Source organism: Abrus precatorius, unplaced genomic scaffold (assembly GCF_003935025.1).
Source record: "Abrus precatorius isolate BTA unplaced genomic scaffold, Abrus_2018 Scaffold5, whole genome shotgun sequence".
NCBI lineage: Eukaryota > Viridiplantae > Streptophyta > Magnoliopsida > Fabales > Fabaceae > Abrus > Abrus precatorius.
The window spans coordinates 1,742,101-1,765,921 of record NW_020874395.1 but is presented as its reverse complement, the minus strand read 5'-3'; the positions used below and the strand labels follow the sequence as shown (position 1 = coordinate 1,765,921).

The 23,821-nt window shown below is 33.0% G+C and overlaps 4 protein-coding genes across 6 annotated transcripts; 3 read left to right on the top strand and 1 right to left on the bottom strand.

Annotated features, from left to right (window-relative positions):
• Nucleotides 1-684: 684 nt before the first annotated feature.
• LOC113867349 lies at nt 685-2,993 on the bottom strand. Its single transcript, XM_027502618.1, has one exon. The coding sequence runs from the start codon at nt 2,935-2,937 to the stop codon at nt 937-939; it is 2,001 nt and encodes a 666-aa protein (XP_027358419.1). The 5' UTR covers nt 2,938-2,993; the 3' UTR covers nt 685-936.
• Nucleotides 2,994-4,039: 1,046 nt separating this feature from the next.
• Nucleotides 4,040-10,131, top strand: LOC113867012 (FACT complex subunit SSRP1). The gene is made up of 16 exons (XM_027501915.1): nt 4,040-4,199; nt 4,730-4,915; nt 5,097-5,202; nt 5,829-5,965; nt 6,175-6,258; nt 6,343-6,437; nt 6,569-6,677; nt 6,851-6,937; nt 7,034-7,126; nt 7,316-7,513; nt 7,619-7,764; nt 7,846-7,993; nt 8,403-8,501; nt 8,601-8,777; nt 9,237-9,315; nt 9,440-10,131. Exons 1-16 carry the CDS (start codon nt 4,146-4,148, stop codon nt 9,565-9,567), a joined length of 1,926 nt encoding a protein of 641 aa, XP_027357716.1. The 5' UTR covers nt 4,040-4,145; the 3' UTR covers nt 9,568-10,131.
• A 1,929-nt stretch (nt 10,132-12,060) lies between these two features.
• Nucleotides 12,061-14,347, top strand: LOC113867742 (pectate lyase-like). Its single transcript, XM_027503193.1, has 3 exons — nt 12,061-12,273; nt 12,850-13,503; nt 13,883-14,347. Exons 1-3 carry the CDS (start codon nt 12,061-12,063, stop codon nt 14,345-14,347), a joined length of 1,332 nt encoding a protein of 443 aa, XP_027358994.1.
• Nucleotides 14,348-20,532: 6,185 nt separating this feature from the next.
• On the top strand, nt 20,533-23,295 carry LOC113867338 (probable auxin efflux carrier component 8). Of its 3 annotated transcripts, none has more exons than XM_027502600.1 (6): nt 20,533-21,278; nt 21,990-22,164; nt 22,286-22,371; nt 22,464-22,621; nt 22,994-23,070; nt 23,155-23,295. In XM_027502600.1, the coding sequence occupies exons 1-6, from the start codon at nt 20,762-20,764 to the stop codon at nt 23,219-23,221; spliced, it is 1,080 nt and encodes a 359-aa protein (XP_027358401.1). In that variant the 5' UTR covers nt 20,533-20,761; the 3' UTR covers nt 23,222-23,295. The 3 variants fall into 3 exon arrangements, with proteins under 3 accessions (XP_027358401.1, XP_027358402.1, XP_027358400.1); XM_027502601.1 differs by having other exon boundaries at nt 21,987-22,164; nt 22,286-22,350; XM_027502599.1 differs by having other exon boundaries at nt 21,987-22,164.
• Nucleotides 23,296-23,821: the final 526 nt, after the last annotated feature.

Genomic DNA, 23,821 nt, shown 5'->3' with positions numbered 1-23,821 from the left:
AATTTTGCTTTGATCACTCTGTTAAATGCTAATCAATTATAAGTATTGAAATTTATTTGTCTTTCAAATATCGCGGTGGTTTTACGATGACATTCTCCTTCAAATATCCCAGGGGTTTCGTTAATGCTCCGTATACCTCTAACAGATCTCAGATTAGGGGAAAGAGAGATAATACAGACCATGGCAAAACTTAGGATCTTGTCCTCGGTTCTGATGGTGCAGGTACTTACTCTCTTCTCCAAGTATTTCCACATCATAGGCACCCAAGAGGGAGCTACACGTGCTTATGACACACTGAGCTATTGAGTACAGAGGGACTGTAACCAACTTCGATTTGAATGCTTACAGAAGATGGTTAAAGCCGATTAGCCGATTAATTGTTTATTAGACCGCTGAGATAGGGTACTTTTAATTAAATGCTGGATTGCTGTTTGGGGTAATGTATTTGGAACCCTGAAGATTGCAAACGTTGCTCTAGCATCATAACTTGTTAAGGAACACAAAACCATTAAGATTTTCAAATTCATCCAGTTTAACTTCTTCAAGGAATATAGGGTTTTTCTTTAGTGGACAGAAGCTTTTCTTCTTCGTACCTGGTTGCTAACCAGAAGGCTGCTGGCCCTCTTTGGCCGTGTTTTAGATTTCATTGTCTATCTTTTTTGTTCTTATTTCTCTTTAATTAATACAGACTTGATTCTATGATTTATAATCCAGTAACGATCAACTTGTGTCATAATACTGTAAAAGTAAGTGAAGATAAACCCAACAAAACAAACTGATCACAGGGCATGACAAGGTATGAAAAAGCCTGGTTGAACTGGAGTTAATAGTTCGAACAATAAACAATCTAAATACTAAACCCATCGTCAAACCTCTTGTACAATGATACATGTGTTTTCTTAGAATCATACAAACTTCTATCCTCTTGTGAGAGCATCAAAATTGCTTCCTTTTGTTTCTGAAAAGCTTGTTCCGTCTTGCATAAACATAAGAGAGAGCAAGGAAAGCCGATGCAGAGATTGAGACCGCAGCCCAGGGAAAGGGAGGATCCCTAAAGCACACAAGGGATGCCTCTATTTCTTGAGAGGCGTGATACACAATGGAGTGGATGGCATACAGATCATGATCAGAAGATCTCAGGTAAAACAAAGCCATCTCAAAATCCAAATGCGACATCGCAGACACTACTTTGTTCAGCTTGTACTTGAACAGGTTCCATCTCTGCACAAACTCCACATGCTGCTTTTGCTTGAGCAGATTTTTGTCGCCGCCGTGCGTCTCTATGGACTGAAGAACATCTATAGCACTCGTTATACTGTAATTCAACGACGTCAACAGAAGATTCCTTCTAGCAGCATCTTTCTGCACAAAAGACAGAGACGACATCTCCGAAAATGGCCCAAACGGAGTCTGCCCCATGCTCCATGTATAATCCACCAAAGTCCCATTGTGCTGGGGGCTCCAGGACAGATGCGTCGGCGACACTCCCCACATGCTTTGCAGAATTGAACCAACAATCGGCCGCTCAAGCTCCCTCGTCTGTGTGAACACATGTCTCCCATTGCAACTATAATCACTCACAGTCTGTGTGTTCCTAGTCCTAACTGCAATCACCATATCCTTAAAAGCAACAGATTGATGATACCGATCGAGCAGCAACAGTGACGTATAATCCAAGTCAAAAACATACACCGGAATAACCCTGCCAAAGTCCTCCTCCGGCACACCAGCCAGTTTCCTCAACTCATCCGCAGAATCAGACAAAATCTGATGCAATCGCTTGGAATCCAAATACTCACTCACAATCAATGTATAATTATCAAACAAAAACCTCGACGTATACGAATTAATCGACCGCGAAACCGCGAACGAACAAATCGGACACTCCGAATACCTAATTGCATAATCCTTGAAACTCAAACTCTGATCCCCTAACAACAACCCGCCACTCTCATCTCTAAAGCTCTTCTCAATCAACCTCCAATCCAAACCACTCAAATCCCTCTCCCTCTCACTATACACATGAACAAACTGAACAACCAAAGAATTCTCAAACGGCACAGGTATTCTCAAAGAAGGAGCAAGAAAAACCTGGTAAGCGCTCCAAACCAAGGAAGCGAGATCCGCAGCGAACGCCTTTTGAGACTTCGGCCGGCCGTGGAGTGCAGCAAGAGGATGAAACTCGCCGCGCGGGATGACGCCGTCGCCGGAGATAGCAGGACCGTAGTCGACAGGGCCAGCAGCGAGATCGATCCAAAAGTAACGATCGGCGGCGGTCCAGAAGGTGCCGGAACATTTGGTGAACGCGGCGGAGGAGTCGCCGGAGGAGTAGGTATAAGCATAGGGTTTGGAATTGGGAGAAGGAGGAAGGTTGAGGAGGTAGAGATGAACGTGCGATTGGGAAGGGTTAGGGTTTGACTTGTGGAAGTGTTGTTGAATGATTTGGTCGATGGAAGAGAAAGGGATTGGGAGGAGAGGGGAACGGAGAGAGGAGGGTGTGGAGTGTAACTGAGAGGAGAGCGTTTGGGAGAGGAGAGAGGAGAGAGAGGGAGGGGCGTGGGTGACGTGGAGATTGAGGGAGTGGGAGAGGGAGAGAGAGTGGAGTTGGTTGGGGAAGGGGGTGATGACGTGGAAGGGCGATGAGAGCGTTTGCGAGACGAACGACGAGAGCAGCGAGGGGGTGTCGGAGGGGAATTCTCCGACGAGGTGGAGAGAGAGCGTGATTGGGAGAGAGAGTGAGAGAGAGGTGTTCGGGTGGAGAGAGAGTGATTTCTTTATCGATGTTGGCAGTGAAAGGAAGGAGTCCTTCGACGCTTGCGGGTCATTCCGCGATTGCTCGCTTAGGAACGACTCTAACCCTATGATTGCCGCGCCCGTCGTGGCGCCGCCGATAAGCAAGAGCCAGACGCCGATCACTGCGGCGGTGAAGGACCTCATGCTGCCCACTGAAGATGTACAAGGAGTCAGGTCCTCACTTTCTACTCACTACTCACCACTGCGACTGGGAACGCTGTAAATAAAATGATTAAATATCATTAATAATTATATTTTTTATATTTTAAATTTTAAATTAATTATATGATTATTTTAAATAGTTATTTTATTTTATTTTTATTTTGGTTAATAAAAATTCACTCCGTAGTCCGTGATATACTGGTATGTATATATATTTTTTATTTATTTATAATTTTTCACTAAACCCTAAACCCATAATAATATTACTCAATTTTAAGGCAAATTTGGTCAGAAATAATTTTAAGTGCATGCCACTGAAATTTGAAATTTTATGAAATAATATAATATTCTACGATGTCACTCATTTTAGTTCACGATGTTTCAACAGATTCAGATTAATATGAATGACCTATTTAAGAGAATATATGAATACTTTATAAAAAATAATTTACGATTTTATATTTTTAAATCATTTTAATAAAATTTATGATAAGTGGAGAAAATTTAAAAATATATTAAATAAACACACATCATAAATATTCTGCATAATTTAGGTTTAATCTATTAAATTTTTGTTAATTATTTATTTAGTTAATAAATAAGCTCAAATTTAACAAGTTAAACTTAAATCTGCATATATTAAAAATAATAATTCACAAATAATTTATAGTTACATATATTGAAATAATTATAATATTTATTATTAGTATATATAATATTTATATAAATATATTTTACTTTATTTTACTATCTAGTATAAACATATGCATTAAATATTAAGTTAATAAAGGTTTTAAGTGAAGTTTCAAAAAAAAAGTACTTACTATGTTTATGTAATTTTAATAAAATAAAAAATATATATTTAAATAGTTAAACTGCAATCGATTAAAACTGAATTTTATAAGAGGTGGAAGACTGGAAGGTAACTGGGTCGAGGGGAGATGGCTAGCTATTTGTTGGACGACGTCGTTTATCGGTAGAATGAAGGAAATCTGAACCGTTTAAGGAATGACATATCGAACGGCAAGGAGCAAAACGTGCAGCTGGAGGGGCGTATATATAGTGTGGGTTGAGTGGCGCCATAACATTTGGTTTCAGAGAGTAGAAGTAGTGTTGTGTTGTGTTGTTTGTCTATGTACCAATCCTTCTACTATTTCTTCTTCTCTCTACGTTCTCATTGTTAGTGAGCCATGACGGACGGCCACCTCTTCAACAATATCACCCTCGGAGGCCGCGGAGGCACTGTAAGTTTTCTCTCTCTAGTTTCTCTCTCTCTCTCTATAATATTTCGTTTCGCTCAAACCTTCGTCTTGTTCTTCTTCTTCAAACCCTAATTCAGCTATGCTTTTGGTGCCTAGTCTATTTACTTTGTTTTGCGTGTGTCACCGAGGGTTTCGCTAGCTGGTCCTTAGTGAGCGAATCTTAGGGTTTTTTGTTCTGTGTATTATTTTCTCCAGCTTTAATCCCTAATTATTGTTACTGTTAATTTTCTGTGGATATTTATTTTGTAAATATGTTGTAATTTTTTATCTGTTGTATTTTGTGACCACTGCTGGAAATTTTGGCATTGATGGTTTTGTTTCCCTCTTAAAAACTATCAGGAGTGCTTTATTTAGTAGATGTAGAAAATAGACAAACTAAAAAATCGTTTTCTGCCGAATCATGTGTAGGTGGTTTTAGGAAATTGAAATGTTTTCTAGTGAATTTATGAATAGGAGACTGAGATTAGTTGTTCTTAAGTATGACACTTCTTTTTGTATTGTTGGTCTTGCAGAATCCCGGGCAGATAAAAATATATTCTGGAGGAATTGTATGGAAGAGACAGGGTGGTGGTAAATTAATTGAAGTTGATAAAGCTGACATAATGGGGGTGACATGGATGAAGGTTCCGAGAACTAATCAACTTGGCGTTCAGATCAAAGATGGGTTGTACTACAAGTTTACTGGATTCCGTGACCAGGTTACTCCCTTCCCTTCTTGAATGTGTATTTATATAGGTTTAATGTGGAAAAGGAATGCAAACTTTTGGTTTGGTTTCTCATTTTTGCTCATTAACACTTTGACAGACCACATTATTGGGGTCTTGGATTTGAATTGCTATGGAATGACTGTTCTTATGTTGTTACAAACACATTTTGCAGGATGTTGCAAGTTTGACCAATTTTTTGCAAAACACCTGTGGAATAACGGTGGAGGAGAAACAGCTTTCTGTCAGTGGGCGTAATTGGGGAGAGGTTGATTTAAATGGTTAGTGATCTTGACATGAACTGATTCATGTTTAATTGGTTTTCTCCACATAATGTATCATCTATATCTTAGACATCTCTTTTTGTCATCCTTGTTATAAATTCAATAAGTTTACGTGTCTCTGGAAAAATAGTTAATTTGGCATTGCATTGTGTTCTGTTTAACATAGCAGCACTCATGAGGACATTGTATGTAGTATTTTCAGCAAGGGGTGGACTCTCCTTTTTTTTTGTCGTCGAAGAAATTGAGTATTTATCTTCCAGTTTGTTCTTGGAGAGCATTATCTTTTCTTATATAGCTTAGGATGGTTTAGAAAGGCCATGAATTTATGTGCTGCTGCTCCCCCCCACCCTGCTTGTACTCTTTATGTCTCAGATGCACGTAAGCATCACTACCTCTTCTCTGGTAATCACATCAAGTTAAATTTTAAGTGAAAGAAGTTAAGATATAAATGTGGTTTTCCTGTTTGTGGAAGAAATTCATCTCATGCATGTTTTCTTCTAATGCAATCAAATGCATCCTTCCTCTTTATGGTAGACTCTGAAAGCTTGTTTGATAGAATTGACTTGACTACTTTTATAGTTATGCTACTAGTTTAGTTTCTTATGTTTCTATTTCCATTTCAGGAAATATGCTGGCTTTCATGGTTGGTTCAAAGCAAGCTTTTGAGGTGTCTTTAGCAGATGTCTCTCAAACACAGCTTCAAGGGAAAAATGATGTGATCTTGGAGTTTCATGTGGATGACACAACTGGAGCTAATGAGGTATTGCTACCTATATTTACATGATTTGTACGCTTTTATAGTCTTGTAAGTTTTAACAAATTCATAGTGTTTAGCAAAACTAGCAGCTAGTTGCAAGAAAATTGTTCTTATCCAAGCTTGGGCTTGAACAGTAGGCAGACTGCAGTTAATAGGTCCAATATGCATGTTCATTTTGTTGTGGTCTAATATTGTTTATGGTATGATCTCAGAAAGATTCACTGATGGAGATAAGTTTCCATATACCAAATTCCAACACCCAGTTTGTTGGTGATGAAAATCGCCCTCCTGCTCAGGTGAGTTTGTTCACAACTATAAAAGAACCTGTGTTACATTAACCTCTAGGTTAACTGACATTTATACACCCTCTTTCGACTCAGGTTTTCCGTGACAAAATTATGTCTATGGCTGATGTTGGTGCTGGAGGTGAAGATGCCGTCGTCACATTTGAGGGTATTGCAATCCTTACACCAAGGTAATGTATTTAAATGCAGAGATACATATCATTGAAGCATTTTTGGCTTATTGTCACTGTCTTGTATAAGTTCTTTATAGACATATTTTAAGCATTAATCTCTACTAATAGAAATTTTTACTTTTATGCAGGGGACGATACAGTGTTGAGTTACACATGTCATTCTTGCGGCTTCAGGGACAGGCTAATGATTTCAAAATCCAGTATAGCAGTGTGGTTCGCCTATTTTTACTTCCAAAGGTTCATTTCCTGATCCCTCACTTTCATTTGGCTGATATTTGTTTTTATATTAAGTGATATACGAGTAAAAATTCAGTGCAGTCAGCCAACCATGTTTTACAATTGATGCTTGTCTTTTGACTTATTAACTATACTTACAATTTCTCATGTCAAATGGGTTTATGTATTCGTAGTCTAATCAACCACATACCTTCGTCATTATTAGTCTTGATCCACCTATCCGGAAAGGACAAACTTTGTATCCTCATATTGTTATGCAGGTAATTACACAATGGTTCATGATTTACCAATTTGTGATGCATATTTTAATTGCTTCTGAACCTAATACATTTTTATTCTGCTATGCTTTGGTATAGTTTGAAACTGATTATGTCGTTCAAAGCGAATTGGCCATAAATGAAGATCTTTATAACACAAAGTACAAGGACAAGTTGGACCTGTCTTATAAGGTATTGCTTAAAATATTAATAATTGATAATAATCCCCAATATACTGCTCCTCAAGAACTGCCTAGGAAAATGAAAATGAGCATCTTGTATAGTTTAGTTATTAACGTTGTGCATGAATTTGGTAACTGTTGGTCATGCACATCACGTTACAGTGTGGCTGATGTGTTTCACTTTCCAATCAATTATCAGGGCCTCATTCATGAAGTTTTCACCACAATTTTACGTGGCTTATCTGGTGCCAAAGTTACTAAGCCTGGAAAGTTTAGGAGTTGTCAAGATGGTTACGCAGTGAAATCATCTTTGAAAGCTGAAGATGGAATTCTGTATCCCCTTGAGAAGAGCTTCTTCTTTTTACCTAAACCTCCCACTCTCATTCTTCACGAAGAGGTAGGAATCTGAATGTGCTTGCAAATGACCGGATATCAATTTCTGGTTGACATGCATATGATATTAAAGGCTTGAAGTTTTGATTATTCTATCCTTTCCTATTAGATTGATTACGTGGAATTTGAGCGGCATGCTGCTGGTGGTTCCAATATGCATTATTTTGACCTTCTTATCAGACTAAAATCTGAACAAGAGCATCTCTTCCGTAATATTCAGAGAAATGAGTACCACAATTTGTATGAATTTATCAGGTAAATGTTAGCTCATTGCCAAATTTTACTTCAATTAATTGTTTATTGTATAAACAATTTGTTTTTGGCTTGCACTTGCAGTTCAAAGGGCTTGAAAATTATGAACCTAGGAGATGCCCAACCCACTGTTGGTATGGCCAAGGTTCTTGAGAATGATGATGATGATGCTGTTGATCCACATCTTGAGCGTATAAAAAATGAAGCTGGTGGAGATGAAAGTGATGAGGAGGTGCCCTAATCTGCATTCTATATAACTTTTATCTTATATTTAGTTCATGAGTAGACAGTAGCATTTAGTAAGTTTGTTTTCTAACCTTAGAAATCATGGAGGCAACATTTATTTGTATTGATCAACATCTGAAAATACTTGGGCGTGAAAAAACTCAAGTGAACTTGGAGCTCACATTTCACGTTTTTGCTGTTCTTGAGCTTTCATTTTCATAACCATGCAATTGACCATTCTCCTGTTAAAGTATGCTGTTTTGCTTTTATTGTGCTTGTGGGCATTTGTTCTGTACTTGTGTACATGTCTATTCAGTATGAGTGCACTGCAAGTTGCTCCACTTGGCCCTTTTCATTTTGGGGATTTTTCTTGTCTTGGTTTGTCTCTATATACCTAAACAGTGAAATGTCTACAGGATGAAGATTTTGTTGCTGATAAGGATGATGAAGGTTCTCCTACTGATGATTCTGGGGCAGATGATTCTGATGCTAGCGATAGCGGTGATGAGAAAGAGGCAAGTGATTTTCGTTTACCTTTGTTATTTTTGTGATACTTCACCTTTACTCCTTAAATCAGCGGTCTTTCTGACACCTTAACAATGACCTATTTTCAGAAGCCTGCCAAAAAGGAATCAAAGAAGGATTTGTCTTCTAAGGCATCTACTTCTAAGAAGAAATCAAAGGATGCTGATGAAGATGGAAAGAAGAAAAAACAGAAAAAGAAAAAGGACCCAAATGCACCCAAGAGGGCAATGTCTGGTTTCATGTTCTTTTCGAAAATGGAAAGAGAGGTGTGTTATATTTCATACACATATTTGCTGTATGGTTTTGGATTTGGGGTGAGTTGTGAGTGGGAGTTTTATCATTTCCAATGTTTGGGTTTACAATGTCAGTTTAAGTTTGTATACTTAATTTTGCTCTTGATATTTTGGGGGAGAACATCAAGTTTCTTAGGTTGGGCTTGTAAACAAGAAAAATATTTACAAGACCAGCTAATAGGTAATGGGAGATCATCAAGCAAACCTGTCATTAATGTGAGCGAGCTTCAGAAAGAGTCTGGACTCATGCTCTGAACTCATTGTAGCGAAATATGCCCTTTAGCAAAATTGTTTATAGCTATCTTGGCTGTAAGGAATTACAATTTATGCCTGAAATGGCTGATTAGTCAAAGAGGGGTTTATATATATATATAAGTTGAGTTCTATTTACTTAATGTCTGGTATAAGTTTTCTTTTCTCTTTTAATGACAGAATCTAAAGAAAACTAATCCTGGAATTTCATTTACGGATGTGGGAAGAGTGCTTGGAGAGAAATGGAAAAAGATGTCAGGTATGACTGGTTGTCAATTGTTTCATTTCATGCAATTCCACCAGGTGTAATTCATGACCTGTGTCACCTGTGCTTATTATGTGTTGTGACCAATTTGTATATTTCTTTGCTTATGAATGCACAGCGGAAGAGAAGGAACCATATGAGGCAAAAGCACGGGCAGATAAAAAACGTTACAAGGATGAGATTAGTGGCTACAAGAATCCCCAACCAATGAATATTGATTCAGGAAACGAATCTGACAGTGCCTAATGCTGTCTTAATACCAAAAGCTATCCTGTCAGTTTCGTTTGAATGCAGTTTTATAGTTATTGTCATGATATGCAGCAAATGTAAGTCATGCTTTTGTGATATTTCTTACTGATGATGGCATCCTCTCAAATGGTGAATTGACGCAATTTTATGCTCTTTGGGATGGCCTGATCACTTGTGAAGTCACTGGAACGTGCTCAAGAGTTTTGTGCCCTGGGTTTCAAACATTTTGTTTACTTGCTTTAGGGAAAGTGGGGGAGGGATGAGCCTGCTGTGTTGACTAGGTAGCAGTGCCTAATTTAAATTAGGGATGTGTTTGTAACCCAATCTGCTAAAATAGAATTTTAAATATTAACTCAAGTCTACTTCATTGCTTTTTGTTCATGTCGGGTTTGCAGCTGTTTAAATGATAGCTAAAGCAGAAGTTGATTACTTACGGAGAATTTTAGTTCTGTGACGTTTATTAAATGTCTGACGCCGACCATCCAGCAGACTTGTAAATGTAATTTTAGTATTTTAGGACCAAACAAATAAAAATAAAGAAACCTTGTTTTTTACGTGTTTGTGACGAGTCCAGTTTTCTATTTCGTGTGTAACCCGTGTGTTCTGCGGGGACTCTTATATCTGCTTCAAAGTAATACTTAACTAATTGCTTCAATACCGCCGCATTGCCAACTTTTTAGACTGTTGATTTTAAAAAACAAAAACCCTATTTATTGTAAATTCTTGTAGCAGGGCATATTAAGTTAAAGCAAGTCTCACTTCCTATTCAGGTGTTGAGTCTTATTCTTTTTTTATTTTATTTTTTAACAATGGTGGTTATAAGCCAAGCCTGTGGATATATTTCCTGGATCTTGTGGTTGTGAGGGACGATTTGTTTCACTTAATCATCCACGCATTTCCTATTGGCTGGCTCGCTCATAATGGATATTCGATAGGCATTAATAGAATAAACCCTATATCACTAAGAGGAAAAAGAAAAGAAAATCAATTTCGTAATCTTGAAATTAATATAGTTTTGCTTAAAACATTTTTCCAAGTTCAGGAATTTGATCCACAGGCAACCCAGCCTACACGAGCAGCAGCAGCAGCAGCCGCTAGAAGGAAATCATTGGCATAATAGCAAGTTTTGTTCGAGTATTCCCTTCAGTTCCATGTTTCTGAGTTACTTTTGGATTTTGTCCGAGTCTCTGGATACGCGTATAACAGTCCCTTCAGTTCCATAAAAAGATTATACCTGCATTAATTTTTTTTAATTATTCTCGGTGGTATATGAATAAACGTGGATACAATAATCGTGTTTTCTCTACTTCCTATAAAAAAAAAAAATAAACCTGAATCTAAACATATATTATATAGATCCTAAAAAGAAGTTGAGGATTAGAAATATAGTAATCGTGTTTTCTCTGCTTCCTATAAAATATAATTAAAAAAAAAAAAAAAACTCCCAGTTGTGTATGGAAGCTTAAATGACTTGGGTGAGTCATATCTCTAATGTTCGATTCTATTAAAATAATCAGAAGTTAGTTAATTATAGACCATAGTCATGAGTTTACAAAATTAGTATTAAAAATCACTTGTTTATTAAAGTTGCAACCTATGCTGATTAAAATGTCCCAATTTCTCTTCCCAAGTCCTTTTTGCCCAGTTCTAATAGACGATAAACAAGTTTAACATCTCTGTATATATAATATGAAAGTGAATCCTGTGTCTCTCTATATATAAGATGACTTTGTTTATATTCAGCAGAAAGTGTAACACTTGTGAGAGAGACTTAATTATTAGTACTACCAACACATTATAATTTGAATAATTTTATCTTTATATGAAATTAAAAAGATATATTATATATCAGTCTTGAGACCAAAGAATTAAAACAAGGCTGCCAAGTGTATAAAAATATATGATCCAACCTCGGTCTAAAGGAGTGCGTTGTGCAACCCTCCGGCACAAAAGCAAATATATAATGTTGACTGTCGAAAAAGTCAACCCAATAACGTATAGCCAAACTTAGTAAATTTGGAAATTGCAATACTTGGACAATAATAAATCAAAGAAACTAATTATAAAATTTATTGGTTATACTTAGTCAAGTGAAAACACCGTTATTTCCTGCTAGTCTAAATCTGTTAGAACGTTTCTTAACTAAGTTTGCGTGATATTGTTACTTTGGAAACAGAACGTGTGGCTATTTTTTCTGTTACTAAATTTAGACACATACCCTTTAACCTTTCAAGGGCAACCATCATTATTTAAGCATGTCTATTCTATTTTATTGAGGAACTCACCCCAAGCACTATGATACGAGCCAAAATAACTTTTTTTTGATTGGTAGAGGATTGCCAAGGTCTTGTTATTCTAACTTCAAGTGCTTAACTTAAAAAATCCCAAGACCTTGGGCAAGATTCCCATTTAAAAGAAAGATATAAAAGGGCATAACCAGCCCGGCTCATAGCAAAAAAAGAAAAAAAGAATAAAAACCAAGTCTTAGACATGGAAAAAATAATGGTGAAAAGTGCAACCAAGGTTGCTTTCATCTTCTTGGTTACTTTAGCCATTACCATTCCATGCCTTGAGGCTGGCATTGGTGAGTTTGATGATTATCTCAAAGTTCAATCCGAGGAAGCCCGACAACGTGCTCTTGAGTCCTACGTCCCAGACCCTGAAGCTGTTACTCAAGAACTTAATTTTCATGTTCATTTGTACGTATTATCATATCTATTCTTTTTTTGTATTAACATGCTATTCAATTAGTAAAAAAAATATAATTTTATTAGATAATTTATTAAAATTTAAATTTAGCTCTTCAACGAGTGTGATGTGATTCACCTAGTTATAGAACAATTATACTTTTTAGATCTTAAAATTTACACTCAACTTTATACCTCTTTATTTTTTCTCTCTCTCTTTTTGTTCATCACCTTTATCACTTTTTTTTTTACCTTCTCTACCAATCTCTCTCTTTCCTTTGAGGGTGTGTGGGTGTGAAAAATTTATTTTTAATGCATTTTACAAATCATTTTTTTTTCAAAACACTTCTAGTGAAATTTTAATTATGAGGTATTATGTGTACAAGATAATCTAATCCAAGAAGAAAGATTTCAATCACAATTGAGCACTAACTAAATCAAATGAAAAGTTAACATTTATGGCACACTTCTCAAGAACTAATAATATCAAAATCTCAACTATATACGAGTAACTAGAGATGAATGGTTTAAATTACATTTCTAGAACAATTTGATGTAATGTAGGGCAATGGAGAAATTGGAGAAATTGGAGGCAGCAAACAGCACACTTAGGAGGGAACTAAGGCAGAAACCTAAAAATAACAAAGTATGTGAGGCCACCAACCCCATTGACACTTGCTGGAGGTGCGACAAAGATTGGGCCAGTAATCGTTTTAAGTTAGCTGAATGCGGCAAAGGGTTCGGAAGAAGGGCCACTGGTGGGCTTGGTGGGCCCATCTACGTTGTCACTGATGAATCCGATGATGACATGGAGAACCCACGACCTGGGACTCTCCGTTATGGTGTTGTCCTAAAGGGCCCAGTGTGGATCATATTCCAACGTAGCATGGTCATTACGTTGAAGCAAGAATTGATGGTTTCCTCGGACAAGACCATTGATGGTCGTGGGGCCAATGTTCAAATTAGAGATGGCGCTGGCATCACTTTGCAATTTGTTAGTAATGTCATCATCCATGGTATTCGCATTAAGAACATCTTATCTAAAGAAGGTGGCATGATTAAGGACTCTTATAACCATATTGGTCTAAGAACTAGAAGTGATGGTGATGCCATCTCCATTTTTACGGCTTCCAACCTTTGGATCGATCATGTTTCCCTCTCTAACTGTGCTGATGGTCTTATCGATGTTATCCAGGGTTCCACTGCCATCACCATCTCAAATTGCCATATGACCAAACATAACGATGTAAGTAGTTATATTGCATGTTGTTATAATAATAATAATAATAATAGTTAGGTGCATGTCAAGTACTAAATTCACCTTTTACAACAATAATTATCAAATATTGCAAGTTAATTGATTGGTAATGTTAATTTTAAAGATTAAATTAAACTACAATTATCAAAGTTAAGGATTAAATTTATTTTTGTTAGACATCAATTAAATACTAAATAGAATTGTGGTGCCAATTCCAGGCATGAAATTGATGTTTACATATTTACTAATAGTTAACTAATATCAGTAATATGTAACAGTAGCTTGCATGTTAACTATTAAATTGGCATACATGCATGCAATGGTTAATGTTTGATGAGCTAATGAATGGAAATATATTATATTGCAGGTGATGCTTTTTGGAGCTAATGATCAACACAGTGAAGATAAGATCATGCAGATAACAGTGGCATTCAACCACTTTGGCCAGGGATTGATTCAGAGGATGCCTAGATGCAGATTTGGTTTTGTGCATGTTTTGAACAATGATTACACTCACTGGATGATGTATGCAATTGGTGGTAGCTCAGGACCTACCATTCTGAGCCAAGGCAATCGCTTCATTGCTCCTAACAATGATGCTGCCAAAGAGATCACACATAGAGACTATGCATCACCAGAAGTGTGGAAGAATTGGCAGTGGCAATCAGAAATGGACTTGTTCATGAATGGTGCCAAGTTCACTACTTCAGGAGCACCCATTAAGATTTCATACAACAAAGGTCTCATCATGAAACCAAGAGATGGTGCTCATGTCAGCAGGCTAACAAGACATGCTGGTGCCCTCAGTTGTGTTGTTGGCAGGCCTTGTTAGATATATTAGTTATGTGTTTTTATTATTCTATCTTTGTAATTTCTTTCAAAAACACACACACACCCTCCACAAGATATATGATAACCCTCTAGGATATTTAATGCATTGGTTCTTCTTTATCAATTGGAGGATGTTGTGGCCTTGTAAGAGAGCAAGAAAGTGATTTTGTTCTTGGATTTCAACTTTGAAGAAATAAAAATGAGAAAAATCACAATTTATCCGCTTCTTTATTTGTTTTAATTCATTTTCAGTTATACTTTTTGATATGGCTCTATGTATTTTCCTAAAAATTATTGTAAAAGAAGTAACTTAGTTTTAAGTACTGAAATCTAAACCAGATGACTCCTTAGGTTCGGCTGTGTAACCTATGCAAATAATTTATGTTTCGTATTATATATAATTTATTTTAGATAATTTGTATTCAGCTATTCCTTATATAGTAAAAAGAGAAATGCTAATAGTATGTCTTTTAAATATATTTTTAATACATTTTTTGTGATTATTTATTTTTAATAAAATCAAAATATATTCAAATGATCATGCTAATTTTTCTCATAATTAATATTAATGTACAAGGTTAGCATAGATACTTGTACCGACAAAACAAATCGACTGTAGTAGGATTAGTCACACCCTCAAAGGCTTAATCATACTGTAAAAGGAATCAGTACTCGAATATATAATTCACAAAGATTCGAAATAAGATTTCAAGTGCTCGTTTTTATACAATGCAAATATTACTAAAAATAATAATATTTTTATATTATATAATTAAAAATATTAATTTTATTATAATTATTTTAAATTTATATTTAAAATATTTTATAATTAATTTTTTTATATTAATAGTATATCAAATTAAACACTTATTATTATTATTTTATACTAGTGTAGCAATTCTTTTCCCAGTCATTATCACGAAGGAAGCAGTAGAAAGTGATTCCAAGTTAGAGTTCCAACTTCCAAGCAACCTCTATCATACTCAATAAAAGTAAGGATATTTGACTTAGTAAAGAATAGCTTAAAATATGTCAGTTGTGAATGCCTACTCCCTATAACAAAAGTTAAGGTTTTGATCATTTACTATCCCTTCTTTAAGGTTAGATAATGAGCAAAAAGTGAAGTCTCAGGTGTGAAGGTTGTTGTCAAGGACCTTAGCTTATACATTTACCTTTATAATTTCAATAGTTGAGTGTGCTAGTTTTTTCTTTTTGTTTTTTTTTACGAGATGTTCTTTATTATATATGTTTACGAAAGTATATAACTTGAAAACTTTTCAAAGTAATTTGTTTTTCATATATGTATCATTAAAATAAATTCAAAGAATCACTTAAAATAGATAAGCACCAACATAAAACAGTAATATTAATTATTTCTATAAACAATAAACAATTAAATAGCATGTTTTGATTTCACATTAGAAAGCAAATGAATGAAATATTTACCTCAACTAGCTTATTTTTCAAAATAAGCAAATGTTTTTCAAAATTGAGATATGCAGTTTTGATTAAAAAATTAGAAAATATATATGATTTTTTTTTTCAAGATTAGAAATATATACCTCAACTAGCTCCAAAACTTCTTAAAAAGGTGACTCCACAAAACTTTTATAAACATGGTCCTTGTAGCTTCAAATCAGACTTTAGTTAAAGCAAACCAATTATAGATTACTTAAACTAACTATTTTTTTTCTTTCTTTTTTGGGTCTAAGATAACCTGTTTCTTTGAATGGTCTAACACATAACACTGCTTATGGTTTTATTTTCCCCACTCCCACTCTAGACATATTCTAAAATGTAAAGTAGGGAAGCCCTATAAGAATGTGAGGGTCCATTATGCCAAGATACATAATTGGGCAAGGCATTTAGCATCTAGACTAGACTAGGGAGGACCTCAAATTGGCCCAACCAACAGCATATGATGATGACCTGTGCAATTGTTTTGGTGTATGAACGTGTTTCCGTCAAGTAATTTAATTAATTCTTTAGGTTAAGAAGGATTTGTTTAAATTATTTTATGAGATGAATAATTTTATTTAGATGTATTGATAAAATTAAGATACAAATATTAAAATTTGTATTCGTTTGTGTTTTATTTTATTTATAAAATTTCATTAATTAATTTAAGATGAGATTGTTCATCTTAAACAAATCCTATAAATAAATGTTTGTAATGCTTCTTTTAAACAAATAAGCTTAGTTAATTGGAAACATAAGTTTGCCTAAGTTTCAGATAGATAAGTTGACTATCAAGAATGAGATGTCAATTCAGCGTGTAAAAATTAATTTTACCAATTTACTAACAAAATGGATTATTTGAAAAAAAAAAGTGGTAGATTGTTATAATTAATAAATAAATTATTCCCATTTTAGTTAAAATTAAAGGAAATTATGCCTATTTTTTTCTCCTTAAAAAAAGACCCCTATAATATACATATGGGCTATAAAAAGAAACTGATGACTCTAAAAAGTTAAAAATATATCTCAAAAGAAGAAAGAGAAGAAAAAATAAAAGGCATGCCTACAAAATAGGCAAAGGGCTTTAAAGAATGTACAAGGTTATAAGTAAATAATTTGGTTAGAAAATACTATTATAAGTCAAAAGCTTCTTATACAGCACCTCCTAATCCATGGTTTCGAGCATATAAATTAGTTGGCAAGTATTGTACTCTCGCGTTCAAATTCTAAGTAAATGTAACTGTGTTAACTGCTTAAAGGAAAGGTTTTGCCATTCATAATAATCATATCCCATTCAAACAAAATTACTTAAAAAAAAAACTTATAGTTTATGTAAAAACATATATATGCACCTGCTTATTTTATTAATTTTTTTTATAAATTATAACTATAATTTTCTTAAAATGAGTATAGTTTGTTAACAGATATTAACTATATATATTGGATTCAAATCCACTTTAATTCATGCAAAAACTTTTGTTGAGAGAGAAAATAAAAAAGAAGTAAGACAAAAGTGAAAAGTTGAGAGAAAAAGAACAGAAATGTTAAGTGATAATAGTAGAAGAGGCTAAAAAGAAGAAAAAGATGAAGGAGAAGAGATTTAAGAGAAAATCATGTTTTCATATTAATCTACCCATATATATTATTATACAACATTACTAATATAATATGAATTTTATTAACTTCAATTGTAACAGTTGAATTTAAGTATCCACAAATAAAAAAAAATTTATAAAAAAAATATATAATTATTATATTAAAGTTATAAAAAATAATAAATATATTTTTTTAAAAAAATTTACTATTATTAACCATTTATCTTCCGCCTTAAAAGTTGAGGCTAACAAATTTTATATAATATTTATTTATTTATTTTAAAGAAGGAATATGTTCATAACTTATAATTTTAATTTTTTTTTAAATACACTTAAGTATAACATGTTAAAATATTTTTTTTGAAAAAAATAGATCAACCATGCACACATGTAATGAAAAAAATTGTCATATTATATAAGAATTATAAATATAAATATGTAATTATGTATAAATAATTAAAATTAAAAATTATGTAATCACTTAAAATATTTGAATATTTATCTTTAATCTTCACAGTTGAAATAAACTAATTTTAGTGGAAAGAAAAATTAATGCTAGACACCAAAGGAGTTTGTAAAAACGACCTTTTCTTATCCAGACAGCATAAAACAGATTAGAGGTCAAGATACCTGAAAACTGGCAACTTTTCATATTCCATGCTTCTTCCTCCAAAGCTATAGATATCCATATAAATACTATTTAATTAACAATTTTATTTTTGCTTTGTACGGAATATTTTTAAACTTTTAAAATATAAATAAAATATGAATTTTTTTTATTAATCATAAATATTCTATGATTAATAAATATAGATAAATAATGAAAATATATATTATTTTATGTATATGATACATCAACATATATTGAAGATTTAAAAGTCATTTCAAGTTAAAATTGTTAAGATTATAATAATTTTAAAGTTTTGTTTATTGAAAAATAGATTTAATTTTATATACTGTATTAATATTTTAAATTTTAAATTTAAATAAATTTAGCATTAAATTTAAGTAGTGGCATGTAAAATAAAAAATACAAATTAAAATATGAAATTAAATATTTTATGCAAGAGAAGTCATATGTAAGAATAATTCTTAGAAACACTCTCACAATGAAAACTTATGTTTATAATAAATGGGTGAATAAATTTCTCAAACAGATGTTAGCTATTTAAAGCATAAATGTATTGTGTAAATCATTTAAAATATACTATGATTAGAAAAATGAGTATAATTGTACTGAATTTAAACAATGCGTCCAACTCCAAGTATCTTTAATCACTTTATTCTTTGTTTTGAGATTTCTTTTGTAATTTAAAACTCTAAAGCTGTTAATTAAATAATTTATTATTAATATAAAACTTCATTGAAAACATTAAAGCCTTCAATTGTGGATTAATAGTTAAGTTGTGATCGTGCGATCTATGAACATAGGAGCATTTTCTTTTCTTTGATGTATGCCCTTTGATTAAATGCTGCAACATTGAAGAATCCTCCGACTGATACACAAATGGAAAAAAAAATAATCGTTAAAATTATATAACATTTTAGTATAGTCATGACTCGATTTAGATAAACTTTCAACAAAATCTTTATAAAGGAAATAATTTTATTTTATAAATTAAAAACAAATTATGTTCTTTTATTATTTAATAATTTTTTTATATGTGCTCTGCAAAATAATTATCACAGGAAATTTTATATTAAACATGTATGATAGATGGTGAGAGTTAGTATTTAATTTTAAAAAGATATAAATATATTTTAATTTTTAAGATATTAAAAGAATTACAACCATCAATTTAAAAAAAATATATATAATATTTTTTTTAGTTTATGGGTATAGTAGAAATTTTATTTATTATATATATATATATATATATAAAATTTATCCAAATTAGACCAGTATAAAGATAGGCTTATTGGATTGGTTTTGTTAAGAGAGAATTTTAACTAAAATAGCAGGATTACAATAACTGGATAACTTTGAAAAATGATGCTTAACATATTACTAAGATCATAAGATGGATTTGAGTTTTGCATTCTGATACAAAGATAACTAAAGAAAGAGGTGATGACTCTTTTTTGGAGGAAAAAACATCTCACTGTGGAAAGCAAATTCCCTGCTGGAACACATATTCTTACACTTTTCATCAAAATTAGGAAATTATTCTTCACATTGTTCTTAACCATCTCCTTCATTACTTCACTTGCAATTCACTTCTTTATTCTTCTCTGCATTGAAAAGTTTCTCTATGTGGAAAATTGGGCACTTGAATTTACTTTTATCCTTGCCATTGGTAAAAAATAAAGCAAAAATTAATCTTTCATAATCATCTAGGATTTATGAATTTTGGGTCAGCATGAAATTGCAAAATCTTATATGTGTCTCCTTTGCCAAAGAACCTATGAACCTAAAGACATGTCAAGATCAAAATCAGAATCTATCTTTTGTTGCTCGTGTAGACATAAATGCCCTTACTTTTATGCATTGATTATTATTCCTTTTTGATCGCATAGTTATAAAACCATGATATCCCCCCAAAAAATCGTTTAGATTCACTATTCAGGGAAATAAACAAAGGCTTGTGCGCATCACAAACATGCAGTTATCAGTTTCAGGGCATATGGAATTTGTTTATTGCGCATTGTAAAAAGCCAATTTAGCAATTTCAAATATCCTAACAATATCTCGTATATTGTACATGTATTTTTAAATGTAAATAAAATATTAAAATATGAATCAGAAAACAAAATCTTAAGACAATTATAAAACAATTTTATCAACCTCAAACTTTGGGACGAGTTTAAACATAAAAAATAGTAGTTTTATTTTTAAAAAATATTATATTGAAATATAAAAGTATAATTGTTTTCGAATAAAATTTTATTACTTTTAGTATTTAAACTCAACTTTAAAGTTTTAAAGTAAAAAAAAATAAAAAATCAACCATGAAAAATAATGCTTTAATTTTTTTTTAAAAATTGTTTATTACTAGACTTGAAAATATCCGGTTACAATAAATGTTGATAGATGAAATTGAAGTATAGAAGACTCACTCTCAAGAATGAGTACTCAAATTTTATAGGTGTAGGGTAGCATAAATTAGGGTATAAAGAAAAAGCTGAAATTGGCAATCAAATTGGCAAAACAAGTCCTTCTTTTTCCATTGTTTTGGCTGAGAAAAGCAGGAGGCCATAATAGAGAGAATAGAGAAAAGCTTGATAGGTCACTATGAAGAAGCATCTTACAAAATAGATTATTCTATTGTAGTAATTCAAAATTCAACAAAGTAGCCTAAAAAGCATGTAGGAAAGCATATTATAAGCTGTAGATGTCCTAAATCTTTCAATAGTTAGGCACCATGATTTCCTTAGCCGATGTCTATCATGTAGTGACAGCCACTGTCCCATTATATGTGACTATGGTTCTTGCTTACATCTCTGTTAAATGGTGGAAACTCTTCACCCCTGAACAATGTTCAGGCATAAATAAATTTGTTGCCAATTTCTCAGTTCCAATTTTGTCATTCCAAGTGATTTCTTCCAACAACATTTACAAAATGAGCCTCAAACTCATATATGCTGACTTTGTTCAGAAATTGCTTGCATTTCTAGTCTTCATAGCAATCATTAAGATCACTGCCAGGGGAGGTTTAAAGTGGATCATAACTGGTCTCTCATTGTCAACACTTCCCAATACTTTGATCCTTGGAATTCCACTCATGAAGGCTATGTATAGGGATGAAGCTTCTCTTCTCCTCCCTCAGATTATTTTCCTACAAAGCATGGTATGGTACAATTTGTTGTTGTTTCTTCATGAATTTGATGCTGCTATTCCTGCAAGGACCATGCCTGCTGCACCACCATCTGAAGGCACAGGTTAGCATTTAGATTTTGCTTGTTTACATGTTAAGGAAGGAGATTTAGTGTGTGTTTGGAAACACATTAAAAAAACTGTGGACGTTTGATTAAACGCAGAAGTAGTAACTAGTAGCGTTGAAGTAAACGTGAATCTATGGCTATCTAAAGGTGAATCCAAACACGCACCTAGGGGGTGTCGGTAGAGTGGGAAATGGAAGAGTGAAGAAAGACAAGGCACATGAAAAAAATATAAGTTCATATAAATTCTTTATTTTTCTTCTTGCTATTTTTACTCTTACCTTACACAGCCTAATCCAAAACTGATTTTGATTTACTTGGTGTTTGATGTAATACCCTTTCTTCATTTTTAAATTATGTATTTAACTTCCATAAATTATTCTTTTTCAGTCAACTGAAGTAATCAAAGTGGGGCCAGATCATATTTTAAATTTCTCTCTCTTTTCTATTCCTTACTTTCTTTCTTTCTTCAGTTTGATTCTATTTGAATACTTATTCCTCTGAAATGCTATCAAAAGTTGACAAACTATCTTATTGCCATTGCATCAAATTAGTTAAACTATACCCTCTGTCATTAGAATGTATGTGCTTCATGTTAGAATATGGTACAAATTTAGATACAAACTGATATTATATGGTGGTACATACATTATTGCAATGGAAGTGGTGTCATTAATATTTTCTCTTGTTCTTGCTTATTGCTTAAAGGAGATACTGAGACTTCTCAGGAAGTAGAATCAAAAGAAGGAGAGGAAGGAACAGAACCTAGAACACAAAGGAAAATGAGGATCTTGATCATTCTTATAAAAGTGGGGAAGAAATTAATCATAAATCCTAATACCTATGCTACTTTCATAGGTCTTATTTGGGCAAGCATACACTTCAGGTAAGCACACTGAAGAGTAACGAACTCTTATGTCACATCTCACTCAAGTCATTGATAGAAATTATTATATATTCCATAACATAAGGTGAGAAATAAGGATAATTATGTAAACCTATTGCAGGTGGGGAGTAGATATGCCAGATGTTGTTAAGCAATCAATAGAAATATTGTCCAGTGGAGGTCTTGGTATGGCAACGTTCAGCTTAGGTAAGAGAATGGATCAATATGTTAAGAACTAATGAAAATAACAATCAACTTCCAGAGTTGGATTAAATAATTCTTGAATGAAATTTCAACAGGTCTATTTATGGCATCGAACTCCAGCATCATAGCATGTGGACCAAGGATGACAATGGTGGCAATGGGACTAAAATTTCTAGTTGGACCTGCCATAATGGCTGTAGCCTCCATTGTGATTGGATTAAGAGGTAGAATGCTCAAAGTGGCAATTGTTCAGGTAATCATTTCTTTTTTCTGTACTCCTTTTCAGGAACTAATTTCAGTACTTGCATGGTGCCTTCTTCTTTGATACTTGATACTTTTAATTTGAGTAGTTCCCCCTTTATCGATTTTGTCCACTTCATTCCTAAATGTTGAGTTTAAGCATAAAAAAGAGGTTAACTTTTTCTGGAAGAGGAATTATTTATTATGTCGAAAAAGGAAAAAGATTTTATATTCAAAATATTAAAGTTTATTATTTTTAAATACTTAAACTCTGTCTAGGTGGTCAAGGTTAACAAAACTGTATTATTATTCTAAAATACTGAAATTTTTAACCCTTTTGATATCACGGGAAGGTATTTGATATTGTATGATTTTGCATCTGTAGGCAGCTCTACCACAAGGAATTGTTCCCTTTGTTTTTGCTAGAGAGTATAATGTCAATCCAGGCATTTTAAGCACTGGGTAAATAGTACTTCTTTGAATTTCTCTATGATTAACTTTGCATATAACCTGACTAAGATTAGACACTTCTCGTTTTGGTCACAGGGTCTTGCTAGGAATGCTCATTGCTTTGCCAGTGGCAGTGACATACTATGTTCTCTTATCCCTCTGATTCACACTACTATGTTAAATATATACTAGGACCAGTGACAATGGAGTTGCTTTAGTGTAAAACTAACAATTTACATAGTTGTATATTGTCAGTATTGATTCATATTTAGAAAAAGAAGATCAAATATATTTATAACAAATTGTACAAGTAGAAATATTTACAGATTTTGCAACTGTTCATTCAACAGAGAAGAAATAAAGCACTTCTGCGTTCATCATCTGACTTATAAATACAAATACATAGAAATAAAACATAATAATGTCTCTGAGTCGCTGAAAATTAGAAACCAATAACCAATACAAGAAGGGAGAGAGGAAGGTATCTACTGACTCCACGAATTAATCTTTTTAACTTATTTCACTTAATAATTTTTATACAATAAAATTTATTAATCTAACTGTTGAAATACAAATTATCTTCATAATTATATATGTCAAAATTTAGGCAAATTGAACATTTACGGATATGTAATTTTATAGTTGATATTTTTGTACGTTAAAATAAAATTATTTAATAAAAAATTAAGTAGTTTTTAAAATTTTGTATACTAAACATACTTATTGAAAATTTTTAAATTAACAGGTGAATTAATAAAATTTG

Coding starts and splice junctions, on each gene's coding strand:
- LOC113867349 (XM_027502618.1), bottom strand. CDS start 2,937: ATGAGGTCCTTCACCGCCGCAGTGATCGGCGTCTGGCTCTTGCTTATC.
- LOC113867012 (XM_027501915.1), top strand. CDS start 4,146: ATGACGGACGGCCACCTCTTCAACAATATCACCCTCGGAGGCCGCGGA. Junction 5,203..5,828: donor GGGAGAGGTTGATTTAAATG/GTTAGTGATCTT, acceptor TTTCCATTTCAG/GAAATATGCTGGCTTTCATG. Junction 8,778..9,236: donor TTTCGAAAATGGAAAGAGAG/GTGTGTTATATT, acceptor TTTTAATGACAG/AATCTAAAGAAAACTAATCC.
- LOC113867742 (XM_027503193.1), top strand. CDS start 12,061: ATGGAAAAAATAATGGTGAAAAGTGCAACCAAGGTTGCTTTCATCTTC. Junction 12,274..12,849: donor ATTTTCATGTTCATTTGTAC/GTATTATCATAT, acceptor GAGAAATTGGAG/GCAGCAAACAGCACACTTAG. Junction 13,504..13,882: donor ATATGACCAAACATAACGAT/GTAAGTAGTTAT, acceptor ATTATATTGCAG/GTGATGCTTTTTGGAGCTAA.
- LOC113867338 (XM_027502599.1), top strand. CDS start 20,762: ATGATTTCCTTAGCCGATGTCTATCATGTAGTGACAGCCACTGTCCCA. Junction 22,165..22,285: donor TGGGCAAGCATACACTTCAG/GTAAGCACACTG, acceptor AACCTATTGCAG/GTGGGGAGTAGATATGCCAG. Junction 23,071..23,154: donor CCAGGCATTTTAAGCACTGG/GTAAATAGTACT, acceptor TTTTGGTCACAG/GGTCTTGCTAGGAATGCTCA.